Source organism: Giraffa tippelskirchi, chromosome 2 (genome assembly GCF_054371585.1).
Source record: "Giraffa tippelskirchi isolate mGirTip1 chromosome 2, T2T-mGirTip1v1.2.pri, whole genome shotgun sequence".
NCBI lineage: Eukaryota > Metazoa > Chordata > Mammalia > Artiodactyla > Giraffidae > Giraffa > Giraffa tippelskirchi.
In genome coordinates this window covers 67,484,719-67,511,406 of record NC_137276.1, presented here as the reverse complement: position 1 = coordinate 67,511,406, position 26,688 = coordinate 67,484,719, and the positions used below count along the sequence as shown (strand labels likewise).

At 41.7% G+C, this 26,688-nt stretch overlaps 1 protein-coding gene across 3 annotated transcripts in view; it reads left to right on the top strand.

The window, feature by feature from the left end:
• STOX1 (storkhead box 1) overlaps positions 1 to 26,688 on the top strand; it is a 51,867-nt gene extending 25,179 nt beyond the window's left edge. The window contains exons 2-4 of one of the 3 annotated variants that reach the window (XM_081568676.1): positions 19,274 to 19,426; positions 21,494 to 23,840; positions 26,314 to 26,688. In XM_081568676.1, the coding sequence (XP_081424802.1) occupies positions 19,274 to 19,426; positions 21,494 to 23,840; positions 26,314 to 26,461 (2,648 nt within the window). In that variant the 3' untranslated portion in view covers positions 26,462 to 26,688. The remainder of the gene's footprint in view (positions 1 to 19,273; positions 19,427 to 21,493; positions 23,841 to 26,313) is intronic. The other 2 variants (XM_081568683.1, XM_081568689.1) reach the window with 2 other exon arrangements.

The following is a 26,688-nucleotide window of genomic DNA, read 5'->3' as shown; positions in this document are numbered from 1 at the left end:
ATAAACACATACCTCCAGGGCTGGGCGAATCTGGAGTTCACTATCTATATAGTTGCGGATTCATTTCCTAAGACTTGCTCTTAGCCCCGGATCCCAAGTTTTCAGATTTTTAAAAACAAACAAAAGCCCCAGCTCTGCAGAAACACAAAACTATTCTCTCTAGCCCGCATTTCCACTTCTTGTGTTTCTCCATGGTTGGCACCTGGTAAATTTTCCCATAATATGCCTCTCTATTGGTCATTTTGTTTTAGTCAGACCAGTGGGAGCTAGGACCAAATCCATTGGGTTTGTTTTAAACAGCACTTACCCAGCAGGACTCCCAAGGGCAGGATAAGGTCAGTCCCACTTTATTGGTCTTAGTCCCTGCCTCCAAGACTCCTCCTGGTTTTAGTCAGTTGAACTAATCTCATTTACTGTGAAGTCTATCGGGCTTTCCTGGTAGCTCAGATGGTAAAGAATCTGCCCTCACAGGAGACTCGGGTTCAATCCCTGGCCCAGGAAGATCCTCTGGAAAGGGGATCCCACTCCAGTATTCTTGCCTGGAGAATCCTTTGGACAGAGAAGCCTGATGAGTTACAGTATTCTTGCCTGGAAAATCCCTTGGACAGAGGAGCCTGATGAACTACAGTATTCTTGCCTGGAAAATCCCTTGGACAGAGGAGCCTGATGAACTACAGTATTCTTGCCTGGAAAATCCCTTGGACAGAGGAGCCTGGCGAGCTACAGTCCATGGGGTCGCAAAGAGTTGGACATGACTGAGCGACTAACACACACAAAGTCTACCAGGTGGCGCTAGTGATAAAGAACCCTCCTGCCAATGCAGGAGACGTAAGAGATGCAAGTTCTATCCCTGGATTGGGAAGATCCCCTGAAGGATACTGGCAACCCACTCCAGTATTCTTGCCTGGAGAATCCCATGGACAGAGGATCCTGGCAGGCTACAGTCCATGGGGTTGCAAAGAGTTGGGCGTAACTGAAGCGACTTAGCACACACTCTACCTTGGACTGCCTGGTGGCTTCCTCAGGTTTCTGCACTAACCTTGCCTACCTGGGACTGAGGTACACACCCAGGTAAAGCTGGATATATTAATACTTTGCACAGACTTTGCCATGACCTTCAAGAAGGAAATCTATGGCAAATTCTATCACGCATATAACTGGCCTCAGTGAGTGGAAGCTGCCATGAATGCCTTTGAGGATGAGGCAGGGTTATGAATCACATCAGTTAAAGTCAGGATAAATTTCATACCATTTTTCTATTTTTTTTTAATACCATTTTTCTAATGGAAGCGCTCCCATCGTAGGTAAGCTTCCCATAGAGTACCTGTCTATCTGGGTATTTCCTTAAACCCTTGAAACTTTCTGATAACCACCTGCAGATGTAAGTAAGTGTTTTTACCAGAGATAAATTAATGCCTGCCTTTCATACATCCAGCTGCAGAGGGCACACAGGGCACCCCTGAAAACAAGGAGTTGCCAATTATGAGGGGCCCCAAATTGAGCTGTACATCATTTAGGCAGCACAAGTGGGCAGGATCCCTACTGGAGCCTCTGACCTCCCACCAGTGGATGTATCGGAGGACTCTGCACTTCAGCCCAAATAATTCAGGTCAGTTCAGTTCTTGTTTTCAGTGTAGTTTCAAGCAGTCCTGCTTGCTCATGCCATCAGTTCATCTGTCCCTGCAGTGTGGAAGACATTTGGAGGTATTCTGCATGGAAACGCCTGTCTGGTCAGTGTCAGGCAGCAGTCAGTTTGAATTTGGGAGTATTCACAATAGTACAGAGGGCAGGGAGGAGAGGGGACGCAGGGCTGCTAGTCAGGAGAACCCAGAGGTGTGGCTTTGCCCTGGGAGGGGGGCTTCAGGAGCAGATTCTGAAAAACAGAGATCATTAATCTCCCCCCACCCCTCTATCTTCCCAGGCCTCAAGTTTTCCCTTGCCTGGAGCCTTGCTTTTTGCTTTCCCTCCATTCTTATAAAACCAGTGTTTCTCATCACTGCAACTTCACATGTTTCTTCCCCCATCCTCCTGTCTCACCCAGACCTTTCCTCCAGGAGGGTGGGTGCAAGAGAGGCAGAAAGCCTCCTCACAGAACATTTTCATACAGTTCAAACAGACTTAACTATTAATTCTAAATCTCCTAGGACCCTTTTGAAGCACACCAACCTGAGATTGTTGTTAGGAAACAGAAAGGAAGCTACTTTATGTCCAGGACAATGGTCAGTGCAGAATTTTGAATTAAAAATTTTTTTGAAATAGATCTGTATGGCCCTCACCCTTGTCATCCTAGAATGATCCAGTGGAAAGATTCAAAAGTGGATCTGAAACTGTTTACCTCATATTGGGATTCAAACCCAGCCAAAACCCAGTTTGGGACTTAAACCCACATGGCTGGGACTCAAACCCAGCCAAAACCTGCTTGAAACTTGAGCCCACTTGGCTGGGACTTGAACCCAGCCAAACCCCATAGTACCTGGTTTCAGGACCTCGTGAAGCTCAGGTTCTTGATATCTCATCACAGAAAGAATTCAGAGAGAGAAAGTGACAGGTAAGAAGTGGATTTATTTAGATACAGAGAGAAGCACACTCCACAGACAGAGTGTGTGTGGACCATCGCAGAGGGTGAATGTGGCCACGAAATTTGGTGTGGTTAGTTTTTATAGGCTGGGTAATTTCATTAGCTATGGGAGGATTATTCCAACTATTTTTGGGAAGGGGTGGAGATTTCCAGGATTTGGGCCACCACCCGCTCCGTGGTCTTTTAACAGTGCCCTAGAACTGTCATGGCACCTCTGGGCGTGTCATTTCACTTGCTGACTGAGGATTAAGGTCTACTCTTGTCTGCCATCTTGGTCCCATTTGATTCTAATTGGTTTATGTTGTGTCCTTGGGCTATGCCATTCTTTCAAAAGTTGTGCCCTGCCCCTTTCCCTCCTGTTAACAGATCAGCCCTCTTGGTGAAGGCTGCATTGAATGACCAAGCTGCCTCAGGAGGTGTAAGGTGAAAGGGGAGTCAGACCAGCAGCTGATTGGTAGTGACCTCAGCCTGAACCAGAAAAGGCACACATTGCCCTGACAGCAAAAATCAGAAAGGCCAAGCCCCAAATGCCAACATCAGTAACACCTTCCCTAGCGAGTGGATGGGCCATGCTTCTCTTGATTGGACCAACTCCCAGCTTCCCTAGGAACCCTGCCGAGCAAGAGTCAGGCTTTCCCGATGGGCAGTGACCTCTTCAGAAAACAGGCCTTTCCACAGGCTTCTGTGTTAATGCCGACAAGTCCATCAGCATTCATGATCTGTCTTCCACAGCTCATGGCCCCACAAAAGGGTGTCTTTCAACAGTTTCAGAGTCCAAGTTATGCTCACGGAGCTGGGAGACCACATTTGTTTTTAGTTTAGCAAAGCTTGAAGCCACAACAGGCATCAGGTGAGCCTGACCCAGGAAATTGAGGGAAACCTTGTGAATCTGTGATTCCCTCTGCCTAGTGAGTCAACAAATCAGCAGCTTTTCCTTGCTTGGGGCAGCAGAGGGGATAGCTGCCACTTTCTTGGGCAAGGCTGAAATGCTACCTGGCTAGTAGGACTTTTCTTGCAAGGATTTTTTTCTAAAGCTCCTTTCACCTGTCTGTCATATGAATTGACTCACAACTTCATGATATACAAGTGGGCGATCTGATTTGTGCAGGAGCTCCTCAGCAAGCTTAAAAGCCACTTTTCAAAAGGGCATGTGTCTAATAACCATGTCAGAAACTTCTAAAGTGTACCTTAATCTGGAAACAGCCTTCCTTCTCCTGCTCTCTTGGCTTACTACTCCACCTTTCCTGAGGCAAACCTTTAGCCAAAATCCAGTACAGGGACTTGTTCTGTCTCCTACACCTAGAGTCCATGAAGACTGCAGGCCTCCAATTTGATGGTAAGAAGCCAGCAGCTTTCTCCTCAGGGTTAAGGCATCCATTTCAGCTACAAGTGGCAAAAAGCAAGGGAATCCCATGAACGCTTCTTTTTGCATCTTTCTCTGATCGAGAGAGGATCCCTCTTAAGCACTCATGACAAGCATATAACATCCAAATCAATTTCTGCCATACATTCAGATGCAGTAGCCCAGAAAACCATGCAAAGCCTTTTTTAAACTCCTCTTTTTTGACACTGCAAACTTTTGCACAAACTTCTAGCAGTTAAAGTCAGCATTTACAGGGATAAAAGTCACAGCTGCAAGGAGAAGCCGTTTTGCTCACTGCCAGTGGGGAACGCAGAAGGGAGGCAAACTGCAAGCATTTAGAACAGCCCAGATTTTACCCTCTGGCCTGTGTGAGGAGACTCTGGCACTGATGTGCTCACTCACTGAGGTTTTGCTCAGTCTTCCTCAGTATCTTCATTTACCCTCTGTCCTGTGTCCCCTTCTCCACATGGCTACATGGTGCTGGCGTCCAATAGAGCTCCCAGCATTCCAATCTTGGACGATCATTTCTGGGGTAGGAAAGGATCAGAGGGGAGCAGAGAAGTGTCTTCAAGACTGTGATGCAGACTCCGTCCCTGCAGTTCTGGGCAGCGTAGCTCTGCAGTTCTCCTTCACTTGCTCTGGCCGTGGAGCTAATTAACTGCCCTTTCCTACTTGAAGGCCACCTTTAAGAATTTCAGGGTCCAGCCGGAGGAGAGAGCTAAATCCAAAAGTGCCATTAGGCTGCCATTTTCCAAGCCAGACTCCTGATAGCTGGGCTATCAGGATCTTCTTCAACTCCTGCTAACCAGCCTCAGGGCTCTAATTTATCTCCCAGCATGCCACAGGATCCCATCATTCTTGCCACCAGAGCTGTCAAGCTTTTAATATTCATCTCTATTCATTTTATTTTTAATGCACATAGGTATTTTGATTAGAGACAGGTTAGTTATTATGCAGTAACTTAAAAGTAATATTATTATGTAAGTAATTATACCTGCATCAAGACCCCTTGCCTCAGTGCTTACCGCTGTGGCAATACGATGAAAGCCAGTTGGAAGAATCTCCAATAGGGGTGGTCAGACACTCCATAGGTGAGGGGTGGAAAAAAGTGAATTTTCTTTGCTTATGTACGGGAGAAAGAGACAACAGCTTCCTTCTCTCCCAGAAAGAGGGGGAAAGAACCTTTGTTGTATGGAGACAGGATGGAAGGATCCTGGGTTCTCCCTCTAAACTTTTGGAATATAAATACTTCTCTGAAGCAGCCCAATCAACCCTGGTGACTCAAGTTTTTAGTGACTTAGAGCTGACTCTGAGTCTTGAGCCTCATTTTCCCCTTGAAATCTAAGTTCTCTAGCATCCTCTCACTAGCTAGCTGTCAGTTAAGCTCGCTGAGGATTCCAAGCTTTCAGCGTCAGTTATCCAGAAAGCCCCGGCTCTTGAGAGTCAGAGAGCAAGGTTCTCTTGCTAACAGTTTGCTCCATTGGGCCATGCTGGGAGCAGGATGGATGCATGACCCCCGAGCCCCAGCGGTCTATGCTGCTGCCACAGGTAACCCCACAAGAATTGGCTTCGCTCTCTTGCATCTGAGCTTTGGCACCATACTTTGGGCTGCCAGGCTAAGGGGGGAGGTGGCAGCGAGAAAGGGAGGAGCTGGCTTTGGCAAGAGGGTTGGTGAGTGAGTAGGAGTTGAGAAAACCTTTTGCGTGTGGGTAGTGGGAGTACTCGTGTGTGGGTAGTGGGAATACTTTGTGTGCAGCGCTCGGGAGAGGAATATTTCATGAGTAAATGGAGAATGTTAGTCTTAGACTCCTAAAAGGAAGAGGAGGGGCCTAGGGACGTAGCAAGCTAGGAAGCAAGTGTATTTAAGAGATGTGTTGGAACCCCTTTTCTGGCTGAAACTCAAGAGATGGAGGAAGAGAAAGCATGGGCATTTGTTCTGTGTGGGGTTGGGGGGCCCTGTCTGTGTGGAAAGCAAAGGAGGGGTCAGGTAACCTCTGCAGATGGACCCTAGAGGCTTCTGCCTGGACAGCCTCACCACACAATGTGCACAAATCCATGTTCTTTCTCCCAGAATGTAATCTGAGAAAAACCATCTGGCTGCCTTGGGTCAAAGGTGCAGTAATTGTTGATTTAGTGTGAAGTAGGTGGTCAGCTCCTAGAAGCAGTGACCAGATGACCCTCCCATGTAAAGATCAGAGTCACTGGTAGTGAGCCAGACCTTCAGCCTTTTTTAAGATTTCTCAGGATGTTAAAAAAAAAAAGTAAAAAAAAAAAAAAAAAGATTTCTCAGGATGGTGAACTTTACATTTTCATTCCTAAGGCAATGACCTTGTAGAAATACACTGAAGTCCCCGTGGAGGTGCAGTCACATTTGCCCAGATGTAAGATGAAGCCTTCTGTGCTGAAGAAAAGGAAATTCACAATCTTAAAATCAAAACATTTATGCCTTTTAAAGGTTCTAACAGCTGAGAAGTGCTTCTTAGTAAAAATACATTTATGTGAATTGTATCCCCAGAGTGGCTTTTATCTTTTTTTTTTTTTTAAGGGTAAATGCATATGTACTGTTGCAAGTTCTTGCTAACTTCTCTGGTTCTCTTAGACTGTTTTTCTCTTCCCAATAGTCATGCAAGAGAGAACCTATTTCCCCTAAATCTTTTATTTTTAAATATTTATTTATCTATTTGCCTGCGTTGGGTCTTAGTTGCAACACGCGGGATCTCTGTTGCCTCATGTGGGATCTTTCCTTGGGACTCTCTGGTTGTGGTGGGATTAGTTGCTGCATGGCATGTGGGATCTTAGTTCCCCAACCAGAGATAGAACCTGCATCCCCAGCATTGCAAGGCGGATTCTTAACCACTGGGCCACCAGGGAGTCCCTGGCTTTTATCTTTTAAAAAGTTAGTATTTTAAGAGGCCAGAAGAGTCTGTAATCAACTTGAAAGCAGCTGGAGCACAGCAAACAGTCTTGGAGAAGTGAAAGAGACTGTTGATGCAGAAACTCAGTGATGCTTTCCAGATTTGGTGGGAGAACAGCCTGCTGGGGGGCCTGGGGAAACACCTGTGGACACTGATAAGCCTCCCTGCATTCTGGGCAGATCCTGTTCATTATTCTGAGTCACCCAACCCCCACCACTTTCCATAGGAGAAGAGTAGGCAAGGCTGCAATGTTTGTGATGTTTTTTGGTAAAGTGTGGGGGAGGGCGCGGGGGGAGGGGGGCAGTGGTAAAAGGCAGCTCTGTGTGTGTTACATACAGAGTAGAACCCTCTCCCGGCTCCCTTCACACCACAGAACCCAGCCCTCTCTTCAGCAGGCGGCCTCTGCCGGGGTTAGTCCACCACCTTGCAGACCCAGGGCCTGTGTGGATCTATGACCAGAGACAGATTTCTTCAACAAAGACAGAGATCACTCACCCCTCAAGTCTAAGTGAGGTTCTTTATTATTTGCCTCTTTAAATCCTGAGTTAATTTTACATTGATGTTAATGGTGATATTGACTTACTGGCTCTATTTCACAAGACTTCCTTTCAGGAGAGATTAAAAGGCACTCCGTTCTCAGGGCTGTAACTGTAGATACCCATATTTTGAGATCAAGGTGTATCAACTGTGACATTTCTTATCTTCCCCTCTGTGATTTCTCCATATAATAAGGATAGCCTTTTTCATCTAGAGTAGAGAGCCCATTGTAACCTTTCTAAGTACAGTTAAAAATGAGTGAAACTCACTAAAACTTCTGTGTCTCTTCTCATGGCATGTTTGACTTGACATGATAGGGGGAAAGCAGCAGGAGCCCTGACACCTTTTCTGTAAATACCCACCAGTGTGGCCTTCTAGCTTCACAGCAGTTAAGGTGTTGAGGTAAAAACATCCGACTGGTATAAAACCCAGAAGCTTACGTAAGCCCTCAACAAGACAAAGTAGAAAATATGAGGAGGTAAATGTCAGATGCCCTTGACTACGTATTGGTTAGAGATGTGTTTTGTTGTAGATTATAGAAAATCTTATAAGAATGGCATGAACAAATAAGGAGTAGATTTGTCTCATCATAAGAAGTTTGGAGGAAGGCAGCCCCCTGGGCCAGCACAGTGGCTCAGCAAGGCTGTCAGACACCAGGGCTCACTGTTTCTACTTTGTCTTCCTTAGCGGGTGAGGGTTTTTGACATCATGCTTGTCACCTCATGGTCACAAAGTGACTGCAATCTCTTCAGGATGCAGGCTGGAAGAATGAGACAAGAATGGAAAGGTAAAAGATGAGAGAAAGACCTTTTCTCTATGAGGGCTTTTCTCCTGGCACTGGTAGCTGGCTGCCTTTATCTTGCTGACCACCATGATGTCACATATCCACTAGTTTTAAGTGAGGCTGGGAAACTGGGTATGTAATATGCTTTTCCTGCCTCCATAGTAGAGAAAGGTGATTCGGAATGTGGGTTGAATGAGCCAGCCTACAATGTCTGCCACAAGGGGTCACAAATAAAGTGTTAGTGAATAGAAGAAAGCAGGGCTAGCAGTAGACTTTACCTACATAAATTGCTTTCTCCTAGGTAGGGCTTCCCTGGTGGTTCAGACAAAGCAATGCGGGAGACCCGGGTTTGATCCCTGGGTCAGGAAGATCCCCTGGAGAAGGAAATGGCAACCCATTCTAGTACTCTTGCCTGGAAAATCCCATGGATGGAGGAGCCTGGTTGGCTACAGTCCATAGGGTCCCAAAGAGTTGGACACGACTTAGTGACTTCACTTTCACTTTTCACTTTCAAGTAGGGAGAAGGTCATGGTCAAGACTGGTGTGTGATCAAATTGGCTCTGGAAGTTAGGAAAAGAAAAGTCAGGATTGGCTAAGTAATTTATCCATGTGTAGAACCAGTGCCCTCCAAGAAGCCTTCAAAGTAATAGTAATAACATGGAATAGCTAAAGCTAAGTCGCTTCAGTCATGTCCAACTCTGCGTGACCCCATAGACGGCAGCCCACCAGACTCCCCCGTCCCTGGGATTCTCCAGGCAAGAATACTGAAGCGGGTTGCCATTTCCTTCTCCAATAACATGGAATAAGGGATGATCAATTTAATATCCCTAATTTGCAAAGAGAAGTTAAAGAGTGCTAATATTGGTAGAACTGATGTGTATCAAATCTTATTCCAGGTACTTTTGGATGTTTTTCCACAATAACATCTGAACCAAATACTGTTGGTTGAACAGTAATTTCTTGAAGAGGGCACTCAGTAAGTGGAAGTGGAGGATCTGAGCCCAGGTCTGCCTGACCATTTACAGGACTCTCTTTCTTACTCCAAGCTGTCTTACGTAACCCAAGGCAACATAGGGACAGGTCTGACTCATCTTCCTTATGATGGTCATGTCCAGGCTCCACAAACTTCGGAGAATGGCATTCAGGAGTAGAACCCAGGACTACTGAGTCCCATTCCTCCCAATTATAGCCCTCATGTTGGGTTATGATTACCTCTAACCACTGCTCTTCCACTAGAATGGGAGCCCTCTGGGGGTGAAGACTGTCGTGTTCACTATCGTGTCCTCATTAACTGGCATATGGTAAGTACTCAATAAATATTTGCTGGACAAGGAATGATTGAAGGACTGTGCTGTCATAACATCAGCGTGTTTGGCATGCTGGATACCAAACCATGGTAGCTACTGGTTAGGTATTTCTTAAGTGGTCCATGTAGGAAGGAGACTGTATTTCCAACTGATGGAATTAGAGAACAGTTCATGGGAGAGTTAGTGTTTGAGCCAGTCTTTGTGGCAGGATTTTGAAACACTGAGGTGTGAGGAAAGAGTCCTTTAGGTGGAGGAAATGGGGACAAAGTCATGGTGATGAGAAAATACAGACTATTCAGAGAGAGGCCAATTGGAATGGAGAGAAGTCATAGCTGAAGGGTGGTAATAAGTACTGGAGTAAAAACTGTTACCAAATATGATTGGAAAACATTGAGTTAAACAAGCTAGGTTTTATGTTACTGTTCTCGGAACCATTAAAAAATGTCCCTGGGACTCGGGGGTTTCTCAAACATTGGCCTTTAGGACCCTTTTCCTGCAGAGCATTTCATGGAATGAATTTTCCATAGAACGCATTTTGGAAAATGCTGATCTAGTTCAGCTCCACACTTATAGACAAAGAAACTGAGGCCCAGAGAAGAGAGGTGGCTTATTCAGAGCCACATAGCAAACTTGTGTTAGAACCCACATCTGATGGCTTGCCTCCAGTGTAATGCTCATTAGTAATGTGAAGACTATGTGCATATTAAAAGGCTGCTTCTTCATTACAGGTAACTTTTATTTATCTGTTATTCAAACAACAACCTTGGTGCTAAAATTTCCCCCAGTTTTGCACAGTGGTATTTTATATCCATCACCATGATGCTGAGCAAAGATGAGAATTGCTATCATTGCCTGTGCAGCTTCTAGACTCTTGGGAAGAAGGTTCATCTTAAATTAGCCCCAGGTTTGCCTGGAGGGCAAAGAAAGGATGTTTTTCTGCACACCCATTTTTAAGAAGATAGAAGACTGTGGAAGTTTACAACCTTGCTCTACTCAGCTTATTGTTGTTCCCAACCCTTATACCTGCTGTGGTGGGCAGAATGGGCCCCCCAAAGATGTCCACATCTGAATCCCTGGAACCTGTGAATATGTTGCCTAACATGGCATAAGGGACTTTGCAGATGTAATTAGGTTATGGACTTTAGGGAGATTATCCTCGATTATATGGGGAGGCCCAATCTAATCACATGAACCCTTAAAAGCAGAGAAATTCCTCTGGCTGAAAGCAGAAGCAAAGCAACAGAAGGGCACATGAGAGATAATGGAAGAGTAGAGAAGACCCCATGTGGTCTTTGAAGCTGAAGAGGGCAACATAACAAGGAGCCCAAGTGGCTTTAAGTTGCTGAGAAGGGCTCCCATCTGACAGCCATTGGGGGAATGGGACCTCAGTCCTACAACCACAAGGAACTGAATTCTGCCAAAAACCTGGATGAGCATGGAAGCAGATTCTCCCCCAGAGCCTCCAGTCAGAGCCCAGGCCATGAGTCCTAGAGCAGAGGAACCAGTGGAACCCACCAGACTTCTGACCTATAGACTGTGAGATAATAAATTTGCAGTGTTTTAAGCCACTCATTTATTTAGAAAACTAACTCACCTGGGTAAAGTCATTAACATATCCCAAGTGGAATCTGGGAAGGGAATAGAGGTTAGGGAAGGGTACCACCATGCCTGAGGGCTTTGGGGCTGAGTGTGAATTAGTTTTAGCATTTTTTAAAAAAAGATCAGCTGATTTCAGTCATTCACATCCTTCCCTCCCAGCCAGGCATGCCTATATCTCTATAGAGGAAGGCTGCTGGAGACTCAAAGGGATCCCTGATAGGGCCAACTGTGTGTCTTTTCAAGCATATCCATGTGCTGTGACAACCAGATTCTGAGGTCTCCATCATAAATGGCCCAAGACCTTTGCAACTCCACTGCTGCTTAGTATCAGTGGACACGTCACTTGAAAAGAAAGTGCCTTCTCATTTACTAATCCTGACAGGTTGAAGTGCCATTAGTAAAGATAGCACTAAGGATTCCTGCTGTTGAACAGCCCAGCCTTCTTCTCAGGGAAGCCTGTAGCTTTTCAACAGAGGGCATTTCCCAGAAGGGGGGCCATTTGTCTGGGACTCCAAAATAAACATCACTGAGCTGGAAAAGGACTTTCAGCTTCCAGGGTAGATAACTTGACTACTCTTAGCCAGTTTCTGAGTCATGGCCCTCTTTTGTTTCTAACTGTGGAGGAAAGTGTCTGCGTTCTTTCATTTTTGTAAAATAAAAGGGAGACATGGAGAGGGGCTTGGTTTTGCTGGCTTGAAACCTTTCTTCTTTTTGTTGCCGTTTTGTTTGATTTTCTGAACCTATTTAAGTGTTTTAACTCAGTAGATCTAATTACTGAAAGTCATGGAAATTTTTGCACAGCATCTAATCTTGGCTGAGGCACTTTGTTACAGGTTACTTTCATTTTTTTTTAAAGTTCAGGATTAATTTTATTAAAGAAATTTGGAAATTCCATACTGGATAAAAGCATAGTTTAAAATCAGGGAAGCTTCTTGGATTACTTAGGACAAAACATCCTTTTTTGTTAAACTTGAGTGTATTTGCAGGCTGTTTTTTTTCACGCTCTATTGTCATCTCTAATGCATGTAGAAGATATTTTTCCCACAGTGTCATTCAATACAAGCTCCCAAAAAGATGCTCTCAGATTTCATGTGTCCAGGTAATTAGCTGAGTTTGAGTGGCTCAGTTAAACCGTTTGAAGGTCAATAATGCATGAATTTCTGGCAGACTGCCTAGTATGGAGTCCATAAACACACTTGTATAGGGACTAAACATGTTTATAGTAGAGAAAACTTTGTATTTTAAACATGAAATAATGTTAGGATTAGTTTTGCCTAGAATTTAATTTTGTGGCCAATTCATGTTTTAGTGTTACCCAGAAAAGTTCTAATGGGAAATGCTTTCCAAATTTCCAAAGAAATATTTCCTCTCTTTTGCATGTTTGGTAGCAACATCTTCTTATGCCCAATGTCAGAGCATAAAATGTCAGAGCTTAGATTCCACAAGGAGGCCCTCATGGAATTTGTGTAGGTGCCTTAATTAAAAGCACAAGATAAATGTAAATATTGTATGGTACTTTTCTTCCCCTAAAGGGAACATTTTTATGGAAAACTAATTTTGTCCCTGAAATCTAACTAGAGCATTCAGATATCAAAATAAACACATTCAACTTTGATAAAGATGCTTTTACTTCCAGTGGACAAAGCAAATTCAAGTTTGGGATAGGCAGTTTGTAACTTGATTTTGGTTCTGCCTTTCTCACTTGGAGAGTACAAAGTTTAGGCTTGTACTTTACTAAAACTTCCAACTGATTGTCTATACTGACAGATTTGGGAGTCTTGTGTTCCTGGGTTGACCATTTCTCCACTACCACAGCTCCGTGGAGGTGGCGGGGTGGGGAGGTTAGCTTGGTCTACTCCAGCTGCCTTCTGTGGGTCTGGTGAAAGGCAATCTTGCTGTGTCCATATTTGTCATGAATGTGCCTCTTATGTTTTTCACTGGGGCATGAATATTCACGCCGTATGAATTGTTCAGGAAGTAGCTCTCTCAGCCACTTTTCTTTACTGTTAGAAAACAGCAAGAAGAGGGTTTTCTTCTAGAGGACTTCCGACTGAGGCATATAGAGGAGGCCTTTGTGTTCCAACATAAAGAAACCACCTCCTTTTTCCTCAGGATTTTGATGAGGTCTTTGATTGCAGCAGATTATTGGTGAGTGATTATCACCAACTCCAGGAACAAGCCACACTTCCAGGGTTCTGCTCCTATTGGCCAGGGGCTTCCTAGACCACTATCATTAGGCACCAGAGAGCAGGAATTGATTGTCTGAGTCTAGAATTCATGTCCATCACACAGGAAGCTGCTTCTAGTCACAGTTTTAGGACCACAAGCCCCAAAGAGCCTGGCTCTGGACTTTACTGGATGTCTATCTGCTTTTGATAGTTTAGAGCTTCAATTTTCATTTTATCTACATGCTACATACATTTAATTTGCCTTGCATTGTTTCTTTGTTCCCTGAAAAAGTAGACTTTGAAAGAATAATCTTTTTAAAACTCATATAATTTGCCTCATTGTTATAACTTGGATTTTTTTTTTTTAATTTATATACAAACTAAATCCTTTGAGAATACAGCAAGGTAAAAAGAAAAATGTCCTGTGCAGAAAAGGTGGCATTAAATGTAGCAGGCACTAATCTATATGGTTCTACTTTTTTGGTAGTTTTTCTGAAACCAGCCTTTTGGCATAATACTTCTCCCATTTCCGTGGCACCCAAGAGTACCAGACTGTGTAAACAGAGAGAACATTGTTGTGAACTGTTTACTCTGGCCCACAAGCTCTCCTAGCCTTCTGATCCCTGCTCCAGCTCAAGGGTCAGAGGTCCATAGCAGGCCTGGACTAAAGATGCTCTTCAATTACTCCAGCTGAGAATAAAGACAAAGGGCTGACCTTCTTTTACTGTGAAATCTAATTAATCTGAAAGAGGAATCCTCTGCACAGAACGTTAAGTTTTGGCACAAAACTCTAAGGGTCATTGCATTCCAAAAATCCAAGTGCAAAAGTAACTGAAACAAATTATGGCTGCAGCTGGAAAATGATCCCTACATCTATCACAAATGTTTCCGTGTCAGGGTTCACTCTGCTTTCCTGCACAAAAAACTCTTGATGATTTATGCACCTGAAGACGTATCTTAGCAACAGCTGTGAAAGGAATGTACTGAGACACTTTCTTTAGGGTTTGTCTAGACGGAGCTCCAAAGCAGAGGATACATGCAATTCAACATGTTTTCCAAAAGACAGTTGACATATAACTGTAATAATTAAAAAAAAAAAAGGCATTTGTCTTTCTAGTGGGTAGTGGATTTGTTTACTCTTTTAAAATATACATCCCCACACTATGGTAGGAATTACGAATGAAATTTCCAAAAGTATCTTTGGATTTGGCAAGCAGTGTTGAGATTAAGAAAAAATTGCTTGGGTTTTTAAAAGTGTATGAGAAACATTCTGTTTCTCATACACTTCTTGTTAACGAAAAGTAGTACTTTCTGAAAAATCTTTTTTTTAACTTTTGTTTGGAAGTAGTTATATACAGGAGATTGCAGACAAATGTACAGGGACATCGCATGCACACCTGCCCCCAGGCCCATAAAAAATCCATTTTGACTATTCATTTTCCTATGAAAAGAGGAAACAAGCTTAAGGGTTGAACTAGAAAATGGGCTGCTTCAGGTCTAACCCCTTTCCTGGACCCTAGTACAGCTTTCTTGTTTCATGTGTACAGAAATGGGCAGTCACTGGCAGGGGGCACAGCAGGGGCATCAAACACAAACTGACTTTCTAGCCACTCATCTCTAGCCTTCCCTTCCCTCCCCCTCCCCCCTGTCTCAAAGTTCAGAGTGACTGGATTTAGGCCAGGGGTGAGGTGAGGTTTGAGTGTGTATTGTGCGGTTGAGCAAATTCTTTTCAGGTTTTGCCCTCTACTTCTCCAACACTCTAGCCCATATCTTTCTAGCAGAGAAGAACTTGTCCCTCCTTTTTTGGATTAAGGACTTCTAAGTCCACATGAAGTGGGGTTAGGGTTAGGGTTAGGGTTAGGGTCACTAAGAGTGACTTGGAATATGGGGAAGAAAGTTATATAAGTTTGTTTTAAATTAAACATACAAAGTTATGTTTAAGAAGCATAAAAATATGTGAAATTGTACTTTAATTCAATATTTTGTCCAGTTGAGGAGGGAGATGAAAGAGAAGAAAGTAAGTCTCACATGCGGAGAGTAAAAAACAAAGCAAAGAGGGAATGAAGATAGGGAGAAAGGCTTATTACCCTTAGCTCAGAGGTAGAGTTTCTAGAATTTTGAGTTTTAGGTCAGTTAACCTTCTACTTGGGCAGTCAGTTTCATACCATCATCTCTTATCACCACCCTTTGAAATGCTAACTGATTAGCCATTCATCCTAGCTTCTCAGAATGCTATAGGTATCTTAGCATCACCCAATGAAACAACACCTAGGAGGCCAAGAGGAGATCCTTCCCTCTGCTGCCAAAGCAGACAGCAATTCTGCCCTGTGTTGTGACCTTCCAAGGTCAAAGATGCCCCAGCCTGCCAAATAGAGAAGCTGAAGTAAACAAGGAAACAGACCAATGTGATCTTTAACAGCAAACTGCTTATCAGTTTCCTGATGGAAGAGGTCCTTTATCTTTCATGCAGATACAGTGACTACTATGAGCCACTTACCAACTTTGGCTACAACCCTTTGCCCCTGGCCAGTCCTCATCACTTTCTTTCCTCCTCAACAAACACTGCAATATATTGGCTTCCTCACTGACACTAGGAGAGTCAAATGCAGGGTTATAGCCAGGTTTTCTAAATTCTTTGGCTTCTCTTTGGCTAGAGTGGACTCCCATGCTGCCCTGGGGCCATGTTTGTTTGTTGACCGGTTAACTACTTTAACACCCTAACCCTCTACCACTCTAAAGAGCGGTCCTCAGAATTGCAACATGAAACATCACCTGGGAGGTTGTTAGAAATGCAGAATCATAGGCTCAGTTTCAGATCTTCTGAATCACACAGAATCTGTACCCTAGCACAATCACCCAGTGATTCTCACATGCACATTCAAGTTTTAGAAACTAGTAGCCTCCCTGACTCCCATCCTTTTTGATTTCAGATTGCTTCATCTGTCAGAAACCACACTTAGGAGACTCAGAGCTCCTTCATAATCTTTGTGCTCATTTTTAAATTTCCTAATGTACCCTGAGAATAACTCCCCAAACTCCCTCCTTCCTTCTCTTCACCTCCTCAGTCCCATTTTCTCTCCTCCCATCTCTATTTTCTTTCTCCCTTTCTCACTTTACAGAGATCAGATGACTTTGTTGTACTAATATGTTTTTTTTTTCCTTCCATGCCTCAGAGTATTTCTGGTCATGTGCCATCTTATATTTTCTCCAGTTTCAGATGAAGTACAAGCTTTCTCATTTCTAAGATAGTTCTTCTTTTACCTGTGCCTTTTAGGTGCTTTCCTTTTCCCCTCCTTTGGGATCTTGTTGTCTTACTGCTCTTCTCTCTCATGGAATAATGTTCATCATTGCCACTAAGTCCTTCTTTTTGGCATCCAAACGTGCAAAGAAAATCACAACCTACACAGTCACATTCATTTGATCCTAATTTTTCCTGGTTTGTGTTCTATTTCTACTCTTTCACAATTGGATTTTTCCAACAAATGGTCTAGAACAGTGGTTTACAACTGAGATACTTTTGACCCCCAACCCCTTCCTTTCAGGGACATTTGGCAGTATCTGGAGACATTTTTGGATGCTGCAACTGTGGGAGATGCTCCTGGCATTGAAAGGCCAAGTGAAAGTGAAAGAAAGTGAAGTCGCTCAGTTGTGTCCGACTCTTTGCGACCCCATGGACTGTAGCCTACCAGGCTCCTCCATCCATGGAGTTTTCTAGGCAAGAGTACTGGAGTGGTTGCCATTTCCTTCTCCAGGGGATCTTCCCGACTCAGGGATCGAACCCAGGTCTCCCGCATTGCAGGCAGATGCTTTACCGTCTGAGCCAAGGATGCTACAACAACCTACCATGATCAAGAGAGCTCTCCACAACAAATAATTCTCTGTCTATGGTGACCAACCATTCCAGTTTGCTTTCAACTTTCTGGTTATAGCACTGAAAATCCTGAGTCCCAGGAAACCCCTCAGTCCTTGTCACCCTTGTCATCTGGCCCCATTTGACATCTGTCATCATTTGTCAAAAGTGCCAAAGATGAGAAACCCTGCTCCAGAAGGAAGACTCATTAACTTCACTTTTTCCTCACCAACTCCCTTCCTTCAATCTGACTTTTTTTGTTTGTTTTGGCTGTGTATTACGTGGCGTGTGTTTTCAGATTCTTAGTTTGCTGGTCTATACCCTCAGCAGTGAATCCTAGTTACTGGACCACCAGGGAATAAATACCCCAATCTGACTTTTTTTTTTTAAATGTGGCAATGGCTTTATTTATTTGCCTGCACCACATGCCACGTGGGACCAGGGATTGAACCTGAGCCCCCTGCAGTGGAAGGTTAAGGAAGTCTTAACCACTGGATACCACTAGAGAATTCCTCATACTAATTGTTTCAATTAGGAAATGGTGGAATGACCAAAATATTGGATTGGGAGTCAGAAGACTGATTTCTGTCCCTTTACTTGCTTTTAGAAAAGGCAGAGGAATCAGAGATCAAATTGCCAACATTCGTTGGATCACAGAAAAAGCAAGGGAATTCCAGAAAAACATCTACTTCTGCTTCATTGACTATGCTAAAGCCTCTGACTGGGTGCATCACAACAAACTGTGAAAAATTCTTAAGAAATGGGAATACCAGACCATCTTACCTGCCTCCTGAGAAACCTATATGCAGGTCAAGAAGCAACAGTTAGAACAAGACATGAAACAACAGACTGGTTTGAAATTGGGAATTGAGTATGTCAAAGCTGTATATTGTCACCCTGCTTATTTAACCTATATACAGAATACATCATGCAAAATGCTGGGCTGGATGAATCACAAGCTGGAATCAAGATTGTTAGAGGAAATATTAACAACCTGACATATGCAGATGATACCACCCTAATGGTAGAAACTGAAGAGGAACTAAAGAGCCTCTTGATGAAGGTGAAAGAGGAGAGTGAAAAAGCTGCCTTAAAGCTCAACATTTAAAAACTAAGATCATGGCATCCAGTCCCATCACTTCATGGCAAATAGATGGGGAAACAATGGAAACAGTTAGAGACTATTTTCTTGGGCTCCAAAATCACTGCAGATGGTGACTGTAGCCATGAAATTAAAAGATGCTTGCTCCTTGGAAGGAAAGCTATGACAAACCTAGACAGTGTATTAAAAAACAGAGATATCACTTTGCTGACAAAGGTCCATCTAGTCAAAGCTATGGTTTTTCCAGAAGTCATTTACGGATATGAGAGTTGGACCATAAAGAAGGCTGAGTGAGCACTGAAGAATTGATGCTTTCAAATTGTGGTACTAGAGAAGACTCTTGAGTGTCCTTTGGACAGCAAGGAGATCAAACCAGTCAACCTTAAAGGAAATCAACCCTGAATATTCATTGGAAGGACTTATGCTGAAGCTGAAGCTCCAAAACTTTGGCCACTTGATGCGAAGAGCTGCCTCACTGGAAAAACCCTGAGAAGGAGGCAACAGAGGATGAGATGGTTGGATGTCATGTCCACCTACTCAATGGACATGAGTTTGAGCAACCTCTGGAAGATAGTGAAGATCAGGGAAGCCTGGTGTGCTACAGTTCATGGGGTCTCAAATAGTCAGACACAACTTGGCAACTGAACAACAACTTTTGGCACAACTACTGAGCTTTTTATGGCTATATATATTTTAAATAAAGAAATACTTCCATCTGTGCTTATCTCTGGTAACTAATATGAAAAAATGCTTTGAAAGATGTGCATTGCCATGTAAGCATTGTCTGACCTGAACTCCAGTAGCACTGAGCTTTCTTATGGAAACTTATTATCTCTTGCTTATAAAGTAGAGACAAATATCACAGACTTCTTAAAAGTAGAGATCATAAAGTAAGCCTTTTTTCCTGTGGTTTTTATCATTATGTATATAATGTTAACAGACTGAGTAAAGACTGATGAAAGAATAGCAGTTCCACCTGATATTCAGTCTTTAATCTTGATTAACTAATTTCAAATATTTTATATGCTGTATCAAATTTATCACTTTCTTTTTTCAAATCTCCAATTTAGGTGATGTCTTTCCAGTGCAAATGAATCCAATAGCTCAATCTCAGTTTATACCTTTGGCTGAAGTTCTCTGCTGCGCTATATCTGATATGAATGCTGATCAGATTGTAGTAACACAAGAATCACTGTTGGAACATTTGATGAAACATTACCCAGGTAGAGTAACAAGTTTTTCTCTATTAGTTCATTGCCTGTGTTTGGTTTCTATTTATAAATCATCTTAAACACATAGACTGGGCAATATACAATTTTTTTCTTTTAAGGATTTTTTTTTTTATTAATTTTTGGCTGTGCTGAGTCTTTGTTGCTATGCTCGGGCTTTCTCTAGTTGCAGAAAGCAGAGGCTTCTACTCTTTGTTGTGGTGTGTGGGCTTCTAATTTTGATGGCTTCTCTTGTTTCAGAGCACAGGCTCCAGGTGCTCCGGCTTCAGTAGTTGCAGCACATGGGCTCAAGTAGTTGCCACTCACGGGCTTAGTTGCTCCAAGGCATGTGGAATCTTCCTGGACCTCCCCTTCATCGGAAGACGGATTCTTATCCACTGTACCAGCAGGGAATTCCCTTTTTATTTTTCTATTATTGAAACTTATATTAGAGCCCTGTCAGAAAAAGGTCTGCATCAGCAAATTTATGAGTATTTCTTTTATCTTCCAGATGAACTTTTTCAAAAATAATGTTTACGGTAGTAATTTAATTAAGTCAGATTCTGTAGAAAGGAAGGCAAAGCAAAAAATGAAAGATTCATCTTCTCCCCATGCCTATTTTTTTTTTTTGACTGTGCTCTGCAGTATGTGGGATCTTAGTTCCTCAACCAGGGATTGAACCTATGCCCCTTGCAGTGGAATTGTAGTCTTAAACACTGTACCTACCACAGAGGTCCCTGCCTATTCTTAAATTGCCACTTACTTCCCAGTGGTGACAAATTCTCTCATTTGTAGTTTCTCATGGACTCTTCATATATTGTATTTGAATATATGTATCCTTTTAAAGCAACAAATTGGATCATTCTATACTTTCTTTCTGGGCTTCCCAGGTAGCACAGTGGTAAAGAATCCGTGGGCCAGCCCAGGAGATGCAAGATGCGGGATTCAATCCCTGAGGTCGGGAAGATCCCCTGGAGAAAGGAAATGGCTACCCACTCCAGTATTCTTGCCTGGAAAATCCCATAGACAGAAGAGCCTGGTGGGCTACAGTCCATGGGTTCACCAAGAATTGGACACCGCTGAGCATGCACATATACACATTCTTTGTACACCTTTCCTTTTTAACGTTAAAGACAGATTTTTGATGTCTTTCTGTTGAAGCATATATCAATCTCATTATTTTCATAGCTGCATGATATCCTAAATGCATGGTTACACAAGAGTATTTTTCATTTTCCCATTTTAAAATATGCATATTGTAGAAAAGTCCAGAAAATATAGAAAGGTAATCACTTATAGTACCACTGCTCAAACAAAGGGCTTCCCAGGTGGTGCTAGTAGTAAAGAATTCTCCTGCCAATACAGGAGACGTAAGAGATGCAGTTTCGATTCCTGGGTTGGGAAGATCACCTGGAGAAAGAGGGCATGGGAATCCATTCCAGTATTCTTGCCTGGATTATCCCATATACAGAGGAGTCTGCCAGGCCATAGTCCATAGCGTCATAAGGAGTCGGACACGACTGAAGGGACTAGGAACACACTTGAAGGAAACCAATATTAACATACTGATGTATTTTCTTCCAGTGTTACACTTTTAAACATTGCGTTCACAATCTAAATGTAATTTTGACCCCTGCTATTTGGAAAAGGAATTTCTTTAAAATTGTTACCTTCCTTGTTTGAAAAACTACCATAATCCAGATGTTACGTAGTTTGCCCTTACCCAAGCACAGACCGATTTTCTTTTTTACTTTGGATTCTTACTAAGATTTAAGCTATGACACTGTGATTTTCAAAAACTATGTTTGCTCTCAAGAAGGCTTTCCTTAATCAAAATTTAAATTTGTAATGAGATCGTTTAACTTGGGGTTTGTGTTTGAGTGAACTCATTTTTTTTCCTCTACTTAACTGGTAACCTATCCATATATCTTTGTGTAGACCAAATTATATTCCTATTATTCAATTGAACTATCATTATTTTTAATGCTTTTTTGACATTTTAATTACATATATTAATTGGTTCACTCATTAAAAAAATTTCTTATTCAGAATCTATCAGGGTAAAATTCTTGTTTGTTTTAGGCATTACAGTTCCATCTCAAGATATTCTTTATGCCACTCTGGGAACTCTCATTAAAGAAAGGAAGATTTATCATACTGGAGAAGGATACTTCATAGTTACTCCTCAGACTTACTTCATCACAAATACAAACCCCCAAGAAAATAAGAGAGTTCTATCAGATGAAAATTCCCAGATGCCAACTTCCATTACATATCTGGTGAACGTGGAGAGCTGTGCAGAGTTAGCCAAAGAAAATGTGGCCTTCATTTCCCATTGTCATTCTTGCCGGTGTTTCCACGATGTGTGCACTCAGGATTTACAGGAACCACCAGCTGCTATAGAAGTGACTAGCAAAGGGCAGAAAGGTCTTGTGGAATCCAAATCTTTGGTACACAATCAAGCAGTTTCAGTGTCTGAGGAGAATCACGTCTGTGAGAGTATCAAACCTTTACCACACACAAGAGACAGAGACAAAGCCAAGAAGTTTGGCTTTAACCTCTTCTGGCGCAATATATCCAGAAAGGAGAAGTCCAGAATAGAGCACAGCAGTTTCTCTGCCCAGTTCCCACCGGAAGAATGGCCCGTCCGAGATGAAGATAACATGGACAATATCCCTCGAGATGTTGAACATGAGATAATCAAACGAATTAATCCCATTCTGACTGTTGACAACTTAATCAAACATACTGTCCTAATGCAAAAGTATGAAGAACAAAAAAAATATAATAGCCAGGGTACATCCACTGATATACTGACACTCAGACATAAGTATCCTTCAAAAGTGGGAGTGAAGAAAAGACAGGGCTGGTCTGTAAAGCCTCGAAGGCAGGGCCATTCGCATAGGGACAGACACAAAGCCAGGAGTCAGGGAAGTGGGCCTCCGCCGGGAAATGTTAGACTGGAGAAACACCCCAAGCTCCCTGCTACACAGCCTACCTCCCGTATTAAAAGCCCAAATGAAGCAGTACTTCAGAAACCACTTGGTGAGAATCCATCAGCGCTAGGTCCCCATTTGATTTACAAAAAGCGAATCAGTAATCCTTTCCAGGGTTTGGCTCCCCGAGGGAGCCCAATAACCAAAGGGCACAACATCCAGAAGACCAGTGATTTGGAACCCAGTCAGACTGGACCAAAGGGAAAGCCTTTCGAAAGGTCAAGGTCTTTGGTTTCCTCAAGAATCTTTGAGAGTGAAGCCAAACAGCTATATGGCGAACAACGTAATGATATACTGAGAGAAGAATCCACTTATGTGAATCACCCTACTGTCAAATCTATCAGCGATGATTTTAGAGACCACCTCTTAAATTACTCTCAATGTAATGTTTTGCAAAATGATAGTAAATGCTGTTCCTTCAGGGAAAGCATGTTGAGATGTGATGTGTATGGTGGAGAAAATGAGGCAATCCCTGAAGTCTCAAGGAAGAGTTATTCTCATTTTGACACATTGGAAGAGACAGAAGAAACACAGCATGTCCTGCCATCTGGAGGGTCCTCTTCTTTAGACCAAGCATCCTCTGCTTGTAGATTAGTTGACAATACGATACACCGGTTCCAAAATCTTGGTCTTTTGGATTACCCAGTTGGTACAAAACATTTGAGACAAACTGAGAGACAAGACCGAGACTCTAAAGAAACTCTGATGGGAAAGGCATGTGTTCAAGAAGCACAGACTGTGTGTCTAGAAAACGAAGGGCTTTCTGATGATGACCAGGCCTTGTATCAGAATGAAGTGGAAGATGAAGATGGGGCCTGCAGTTCACTCTATCTGGATGAGGATGACTTTTCTGAGAATGATGACTTAATTCAAATGCTGCCTGACAACATTCAGTTTTCCTTTCCAGAGGGAAACAAGTGGAATCATTTAGGAAAACAGAAGGTGACTGAAAGGTCTCTGACTGAGTACGACAGCAACATACAGAGGTTTGAGCCTCAGGTGCTTAAAGGAAATGAACATTACAAGCTCACTAACCCTGGTGAAAGCCAAAAACCCAACCTTTCTGCTGAAAACTGCATCCTCAATTTAGGGAACCAGTCTGGTTTTAACTATGAGGAAGAACCCAGTGAGGCTAAATGTATACAGGCCTCAGCACCTGACGATGGAAGTATATTTGATTACTACAGCACAGGGAAAGCCACTTCTGAGGCCGAAGCCCTACAAGGCTCCGTTGGTGACACAGGAAAGAAACCAGTTAGCTGGAGTCGAAGTATTCAGAGTCAGGAAATGAGAAAACAGTTCACGCACAAGTTGGAACTCTTCAACACTTCACATATGCCAGTGTTGGCTCAGGATGTCCAACCTGAACACAGTCACTTGGAAGGAACAGAAAATCAGAGCCTGACGGGAGATAGTGGAATAGATTCTCCACGGTAAGTGCACATATAAGTGACTAGCCACTAAGCCACAGGAATTATTAAAATCAAGGGCATAATGAGTTATCTAGTGGGAGGCTCCTGCATAAACTTTTTATAATAATGCAGTTCTGCCAGCCTTTACTGAATCAATTATATGAAGTTATAATGAAACTCTTACACAATAGGATAGAGTTCATTTTTAATGTGAACCAAGATTTGACTGTTCCACTGTTCCACTACTAAAATCTTGAGTTATTTCTAAAGATAGGAAGGAACTACCATAAACCAAGTACTTCCTGAAGTGAAGGTTGGAAATTTTCACTTACATTCCTGGTCCTATACAATATGAGATAGAGATGTAGCTATTTTCCACTAATCTTTTTCAAACCAATTTGTTTAAATAACATTGCTCAGAGTATAAATATAAAAGTAATTTGGTCCTAATAGAATATTTGAGAAATACTGAAAAGTATTTTTTTTTTCTTTCTTTGTGGTCTTGTCATGGAGAATGTGTGATCTTAGCTCTCTGATCAGTAATTGAACCGGCATTGAACAGGAATAGACCTCTAGGGAAGGCCTTGAAATTATTTTTAAAAGACACGTATAATCACTCTAACATCTAGATATTTTAAAAATCCTTTTTATATTTGGTGTATTTATAACACTTCTGTCTGAACGTATTGATCTGCATATTTTGTCTATTGAACTCATACTATAGTTACTATTTTGCATGTTGCTTTTTCAACAGAATATAATGAACATTTCCATGTTATTAGTTTTCTAAAAAGTCATCTTAAAATTTGGTATATATATATATATATATTAGCTTTATTATTAAATAAAATTGTGTACCTCCTTTTGAAACAGTAAAGTAATACAGAAAAGTAAAACTAGAAGTCCCTATTTCCCAGCCTTTTCCATTCCTATTATAAGGAGGTGACCCAAATATTCTTAGCAGTTTGGCAAATATCTTTCAGACTTTTTCCCATGCATTTATAACTATAATTATTTTCTAACAACAGTTTGTACAGAGCTGTGGCTTTCTTTTTTCACCTAACTTATCATGAATATTTTGCAATCAATACATATATATCCAACTCATTTTAAAAAATGGCTACTTAGTATTATATTATGTGGACTCTTGTTATTTATATAACCATTATTTTCCTTCTTTTGACATTTCAATTATTCCCAATTTTTTGCTTTAATAACTCAATCTGTAGTAAATTGTTGTTATATAAATGTTTGCAGACATTCTTGATTATGACTTAGGCTAAATTCCTGGGAGTCTGCATTTTTTAAACATATCTACTTTATTGGGGAACAAGGTCCAGGATCTTTCTGCTTGAAATAGTAGTTTATATTGTCATTAAAGCATCAAAACATGCTGTCTTTGAGGTAAAAACAATGGTGGTGTGAACCAGTAAACCCATGGGTTCCCTTTTTTTTCTCTCTCTGGCAAAAGCAAACACAAAACCAAAAACAAACCCAAAACAGAGAGGAGAAATTGACAGGCAATTGAGAATTTTTTTGCACAGGATATTAGTTCCCCTACCAGGGATCTAACTCATGCCCCCTGCTGCAGAAGCGTGGAGTCTCAACTCCTGGACCACCAAGGAAGTCTCTGAGAAACTGAATTTTTTAAAAATTGCTTATAGTGTGGTTTTCTGGAAAGACTTATTATAACTATAATCATTAAAGACACTTATAGAAAAAGAGAGGGGAAATAACATTTGGACATCAACTATGTGCTATAATTGTTATGAGGATTAGGGAGACAAAGATGAACAAGATGTTGTTGCTGCCTGTAGGAAGGAAGCTTACAACTTAGTCGAAAAGACCAACAAATGAACAAACACCAAAGTGCAAACTCTTCATAACTGCCAAAGAGATGTGGAATTAAGAGTGATGTGTGGGAAGGACACATTTTTGAGACATCTCGATGTAATAGACAAGAGAGGGAGAGGAGGCAAGGTGAGAGAAGGGACTGTCAAAAGCAAAATGCCAAACCAATAATGTGAGTTGTCTGAAGCAAGGCAGGTATGTTGAATAAGTGAATAACATATCATACAACTCTTAGGAAAGAATCATTGTCAATATGAAAAATATTATAGCTGGCTTTTCTCTACCATATGACTTTTCAAAAAAGAAACAAATTACATAAGAAGATATTGGTCACTGCAGTTGTATAGAAGAGTTTTTCAGGGAACTTACTATTTCTGACTACAATATACTTGATACTAGGTCTAAGAACAGATGTTTGGAAAATGTGAACTTCTTAGAAAGCAGCTGTCAAATAATTGAATTGCTTTTGGAAATCCTTTAAAATGTAAAAGAGCACTTTAGAGTTTTAAAAGTTAACTTCCTTGAAAAGTTAATTCCTGTTAGTAAATGTACTGCTTCAAAGAGTAACAAATGAAGATATATATAATGCCTTGGTTAGAAATCCTTTTAAAGGCAATAATTCTGTTATTTCTTATATCTTTAGGACACAGAGTCTGGCATCTAATAATTCAGTCATTTTAGATGGACTAAAAAGAAGACAAAATTTACTGCAGAACTTTGAAGGCACAAAGAGCAGTCAAACACTTACATCCAGCTCCTTACTGCAACTAACTCCAGTGATAAATGTTTAATTCTTATTTTTTTTTGAAACTCTTGTAAAAATATACAGCATTAATATAGAGTGTTTTAATCAACTGAGTTTATAAGAATTCTCTAAAGCCAAACATATATGTTATTAATCTCATTACATATTTTGTTGTAGTTAACTGGCTTTTTTCCTTTTTTGACATTGATTTTTCTGAAGCTTATTATAAATGTATTGGGGATATATAGATTGTTTACAATAAAAAACATGGAA